General features: G+C 68.7%; 1 protein-coding gene across 1 annotated transcript; it reads right to left on the bottom strand.

Moving 5' to 3' along the window:
• Window positions 1-214: 214 nt before the first annotated feature.
• BARHL2 (BarH like homeobox 2) lies at window positions 215-3,576 on the bottom strand. Its single transcript, XM_026116531.2, has 3 exons — window positions 3,003-3,576; window positions 1,492-1,717; window positions 215-1,132 (listed from the first exon to the last, which is right to left on the bottom strand). The coding sequence occupies exons 1-3, from the start codon at window positions 3,574-3,576 to the stop codon at window positions 820-822; spliced, it is 1,113 nt and encodes a 370-aa protein (XP_025972316.1). The 3' UTR covers window positions 215-819.
• Between the last annotated feature and the right edge of the window lie 2,101 nt (window positions 3,577-5,677).

The following is a 5,677-nucleotide window of genomic DNA, read 5'->3' as shown; positions in this document are numbered from 1 at the left end:
GGAAAAAACGACCCTACGGGAAAAAAAAAAGAAGTGGCGTTTGCATTTTCTACTCCGAATTTCTTGCGTTCTCGTCACCGGGAAAATTAGCTACCTTGAATTTCCACGTTTGTTAAAAAAAGATAAAGTTTATTTCTTTTTTTTCCTTTTTCCCTGTAATTTTTCAGTCACAAAAAAATCTATATTTTGTCATCTAAGCATTTATTTTACTGAATCCAAAAAGACATGAAAAGGGAGAGGGGAGAAATCACGTTCGTTCGTTTTAAACTAACGTATAGAAGTGAATTTTTTTTTTTTTTTTTGGACAACATATAATAAATATGATATAGCACTCAGCACTCGGTCTGTACAACTCTGTTCGCATTAGGGAGCATGCCACTTTTCAATAAGAAAAAAATGTCATGAGAAAAATCAGTGCAAAGTTCTCCGTTGCCCCGGTCTTCGCCGCCGGGCGAGGGGCGACGCTCTCCGTCCCTCGGCTCGCAAGTCCTCCGTCTCTCGGGCCGGCTCCCGCTCCCGCGCTCCCCCTCGCTCCGCCGAGCCCCGAGTCCGGTCTCGCAGGGGCTGCGGCCGCCGGCGTCGGGGCGCCCCGCGGCGCTGCCCGCGCTCCCCCGCGTCGGCTCGTTGCACTTACGGGCTCGGCTCGGGGCTCACGGCTCAAGAGTCCCCGCTCTGACTGACTGATCGCCTCCTCCGGTGGCTGCTGGCTGCCGGCAGAAGCTCCTGCCCCTCGGCTTCCCCTCGGCTCCTTCTCCGCGGTGCTGGGGCTCGTCTGGGGACGGGGAGGGGAAGGGCTCGTCCGGGGGCCGCGGCGCCGTCTCACCGCGGGTGCGGGGTGCCCGGCATGGGGTTGCCCAGGGGGTTGAGGGCCGGCTGCCCGCCGGGCCCCAGCCCGTGGATGAGCACCCGCGGCACCAGCGGCCGCTGGAGCTGGGGGTGCGGCGCGGGGGGAGTCCGGTACATGCTGCTGTACATGGCGGCGGCGGCGGCGGCCGCCGTGGTGCTGTCCATGCTGCCCAGCAGGCTGGGGTGGTAGAAGTAGGGCGAGGGGAACATCCTCTGCAGCGCCGAGTAGTTCCCGGCCTCGGCCAGCAGCTCCAGGCCCACCGCCGTCTGCCGCTTCCACTTCGTCCTGCCGGGGGGAGACCGGGAGGCGGCTGCAGAGCGCGACCCGCCGCCGCGGGCCCCGGCCCGGCCCGGCCTGACGCCCAGGGCCCCGGCGGGGCGCACGGCCCTCGGGCCCCGCGCGGGTCCCCCGCTGCCCGGCCCGCGGTGCCCGGCTCGGGCACCCACTCGCACTCACACTCGCACTCGCACGCACACGGCCAAATTAATAAACACGGCGCCCCGGCTAGGTCGCAGCGCGCTGACACTAATGTTTCCCGACAGAATTAGGGTGGCGGCAGCCGCACGTAATGAGACAGAAAATTACGGCAGCGGGGACAACCGGACGGGGCCCCCGGCGGGCGGGCGGGCGCGGGGCGGCCTTACCTGCGGTTCTGGTACCAGGTCTTCACCTGCGTGTCGGTGAGGTTGAGCGCGGCGGCCAGGTCCATGCGGTCCTGCACGCTCAGGTACTTCTGGCGCTCGAAGCTGCGCTCCAGCTGGTTGAGCTGGTGGTCGGAGAAGGCCGTGCGCGCCTTGCGCGGCTTCTTGGCCCGCACGGGCGGGCTGTCCCGGCTGCTGCTGATCTCCCGGTCGCCCTCCTCCTTCGTCCCTGCGGGGCACCGGAGGCGCCGTGAGCGAGGCCCGGCCGCCGGCTCCCGGCCGCGGGCCGCCCCGGCCCCCCCCCCCCCCCCCCGCCGCCCCGGGCCCCCCAGGGGAGACGGGAGGATAGAGCGGGGACGGCGGCAGGCGCCGAGCCCGTCCGGGTGACGGCGAGACTTCCCGGCTCTGCCCGTCCGTGACAGGGCTTTTCGCTATTTTCTCCCACCCCCCTGCCCCGAAACGCCGGAGATCGATATGTCAATCCGCCTCTGCTCGGACCCGGGTGTGTAGCGCTCCTTGATCTTCCCTGCAGGAAGAACAATAATCTCTCTAATTGACCCACTGGGGAGGTTGGTGCACGCAAAAATGGCCAGACCAGACTGTACATCTGTTTTGGGCACTCTTATGCTAATGCTAAAATAGCAAAATGAGCGGCACATACGAGCGTCTCGCTGCTATTCAGCCTTGCAAAAATATGTGAATGGGGCAAAATTAGAAAAATGTGTCCTGTCACCTCTCAGCTTAAACTGTGCTTGCTGCGAAGGCGGCCCGCGGGAAGGGGAGCCTCTTCCAGCACCGAAGGAAGAAATAAATCCTTTTTCTCTATCTCGCCTTTTCTCGCACATTTCGATCGAATATTGTCCCTTCCTTTTCCCCACAAGCCCATCGCTATTTACATTTAGAGATACTGGACCGCTGAAGCTTCCCCGCGCACACGAAATTTGTAAATAAAAAAATAAGAGAGAGAGGAACCTTCCCTAACCCAGCGCAGGAGAAATCCGGGTGTTTTGCAAATCGCACAAAACCCTCCAACCTTCCCCTGCTTATCCGGGGGTGATTCCTTTTGGTTTTATTATTATTAAAAGTTCTTTCGTTTATGTGGTGTTGGGTTTTTTGGAGGGTGTTTTGTTTTTTTATTTTAGATCGAGTGGGCAAAAAGGTTGGCGATGTGAAGTGCTGCGAAGCGGCCCTGCTCGCTTCTTAGAAAGCCGGAGACACATTTGCGCGCAGTGGCATTAAAAAATAAATGCATTCGTGGTTAAAATAAAATCCAGCCCGCTCAGGCTATTTTCCTACAAAACGGGGAAGTTCGAAAAAAAGCAGAGGAAAGGCCGCCAGACAGAAGAGGAGGTCGGTTTCATTTCTTACCGATCCTACGAAAGGGAAGCAGCCGCGATCACCGGCGAAGCGACGCCGAGGGCCGCGTTTCTCGCGCAGCTTCTCGCCCTTCGCGCCCGCGCCGCGGCGGAGCCCGGGGCCCCGGGCGGGGGTCGGGCCGCGCCGGCCCTACTCACCGTGGCATTTGATGTCGCCCTGCGTGTCGTCGCGCTTGTCCAGCTTGCTCTTGCCGTCCTCCTGCTCGAGTTTCGGCCTGAAGCTCTCCGGGGCCGCGCTGCCCTCCTGCTTGGGGGCGTGATGGGGCGAGGGCGCGCTGGTGCTGTAAGGGGCACACGCCGCCAGCGGTTTGCTGTCGCCCAGAATGTCCTTAATCAAGAAGGAGGAGGTGGAAGTCCTGGGGCCGGCGCTGGCCGAGCCCAGCTGGGGCGGCGGCTGCGGGGGCGACGGCTGCAAACTTGGCGGCGGCGGCGGGTGCGGGCCGAGGTGGAGGTGGTGCGGCGGCGGCGGGAGGCTCTCGGCCGCCCCCAGGTGCGGCTCGGGGTGCTCCATGCTCACCGAGAGCGGCGACGACGGCGCCGTGCCCACCGTGTCGATCTCCGAGCAGGGCGACGGCGTGGCCTGGTTGCGAAAATCCGCGGGCCGGGCGTCGCCGTGCGGGCGAAAGTCCCCGTTCATGCCGCCGGGGCTGCCGGAGCCGCCGCCCGACAGGATCGTGTCTATCCCGAAGCTGGACCCGCTCGCCCCCTCCATGGCGGCCCGCCGGCGCTAGCGGCGCCCCGGCATCGCCTCCGCGGCCCGCACCGGGCCGGCCCGGCCGGCGCCGGCTCCGCGGCCCGGCGCGCAGCGCAGCGGGCTGCCCCGCGCCGCCCACGGCGCACCGGCACCTAGCGCCGCGCCGCCGCCAGCCGCATCGCCGCGGGCCGGGGCCGCGGAGCCGCCGCGCGGGGCCGGGCCGGGCCGGGCCGTGCGGCGGCGCCGAACTTTGCGGGAAGTTGCGGCGGCGGCGCGGAGCGGGGCGGACTCCGGCCACTGCGGCGCGCCCGCCCGTGCCGGCCGGCTCCTCTCGGCGGCGGCGACTCCCCCCGTGACGTCACGGCCGCCGCGGCCCCCGCGGTTTATTATAAACGCGGGTTTTTTCCCCGCCGCCGCCCGCCCCCATTGGCGGCCCGCGGAGCGGGGGGTGACGCCGCCGCCGCCGCAGCCAATGAGCGGGGGCGGCGGCCGCGGGCAGCCCCGCCGGAGCGGCCGCGCCCCTCCCCGCCGCCGGGGCGCGGAGCGAGCGGCGAGGGACGGGGGGGACGGGGGGAGGGGAAGGGCGGGGAGGGCGAGCGGGAGGCCGGCGCGGCGGGACCGGCCCGGGCGCGCCCTGGGAGCGGCGGACGGGCACGTCGGGCGGGCAGCGCCTCCGCCCCGGCGCTCCCGGGAAAGAAGCGACCCGACGTGTTGGCGGGGAACGGGATGCGGGGCGAGCGGGCGCCGTCGGGGCTGCGGGCAGTTCCCCGCCCCGGGGCTGCGGGGCCCGGCGCCCCGTCCCGCACCGCCGCGGAGCCGCCTAGGCCTCCCGCAGGGCCGGGGCCGGCGGGGCCGCGGGAGGCGGCGGCGGGGCGGGCGGAGCGCGGCAGCCCGTGCTGAGGGCTGCGGGACGGCTCCCTTGTTGGATGTCAGAGTAATGGGAACTGCCAGTGACAAGACGTCGTATTAATCCTGATTAAGTGCCGCGTCAACCTAATTAGCAGAGTAATTATAAGGTGCTAATGAATGATTCAAAGTTCTACGAGCTACATTTTACTCCGAATTACCATTTCTAGGCCCCCACGAGCCCACGGCCTAAGCCGCCCTGCTGCCCGGCCCGTCCGGCAGCTCTGGCCCCGGCCAGCCCCAGCCCTCGTCGGCGCCCCAGAGCTCACCCCAGGCGGGACCAGCTCCGGGGAGACTTCTGAGCGGCAACGTGCCGTGATAGCACCGGGTGAGGCGAGAGGCACCGGGCCCGGTTCAGCAGCCCCGGGAACCGCAGGCAGCCGGGGCCGGGCGCCCACGCCCGGCAGAGCAACGGCCGCCCCGTCGACGGGTGGCGCGGCCGCCTCTGGCTGCAGCTACGGTCCCGCTCGGGGCTGCGGCCGACGGGGGGGCTGCACGGGCAGCGCGGGGGGCCCGGCGAGCCGCGGCCACACCGTCCCTCGTTGGGGAGTGGCTGGGTCCGCCGTGACCCCGCAGCCCCTTGGCGACCCGGGGACGGGGGCGGGATGAGGAGATGCGCCCCCGGCAGAGATGCGGAGGCGCCGCGGGCTTGGGCGCCGCTTCCGACGGCGCGGGGCGGCTCGCCGGCCCCGTCCCTGCGCCTCGCCGGGCAGCGGTGTCAGCGCAGGAGCTGCCGGCTCCTCACCGCCGACACCTCCGCGCCCTCCCGTCGGTTCACCGAAGCCGCTGGTTTCGCCCCGGGGCCGCCGGCCGCGGTCCTCGCCCGGCGCCGCGGCGGGGCAGCTCCCGGCCCGACCCCCGCCCTCGGTGAGAGGCTTTTCGACGGCAGGAAACGCTTCTGCGCAGCCCCGCGGCTCCCGGCAGCCTCCGCTGCGCCCCGACGGCCCCGAGCGCCCCGGGGGCTCCTGCCTGCGGCCCCCGGCAGCAGCCGAGGGCAGCCGGGGCTGAGGCCGCTCCGGGCCCCCCCGCGCAGCCGCCGCGGAGGTGCAGGGCCGCCCGTGTCCGCTGGGCGGCGGTCGCGGCCCCCCGCGGTCCCCGACGGGCGCCCGGTGCCGCGGAGCGAGCGCGGCTCCCGGCGGGGCGAGGCGGCCTTCGCGGCGCACCGTCCGCAGCGCCAGGCCGGGCGCTTTAACGAATAACGCGTGGAAAAGAC

This window comes from Dromaius novaehollandiae, chromosome 8, assembly GCF_036370855.1.
Source record: "Dromaius novaehollandiae isolate bDroNov1 chromosome 8, bDroNov1.hap1, whole genome shotgun sequence".
Taxonomy (NCBI): Eukaryota; Metazoa; Chordata; class Aves; order Casuariiformes; family Dromaiidae; genus Dromaius; species Dromaius novaehollandiae.
The sequence above is the reverse complement of the archived record's forward strand: the minus strand, read 5'-3'. Positions and strand labels throughout refer to the sequence as shown.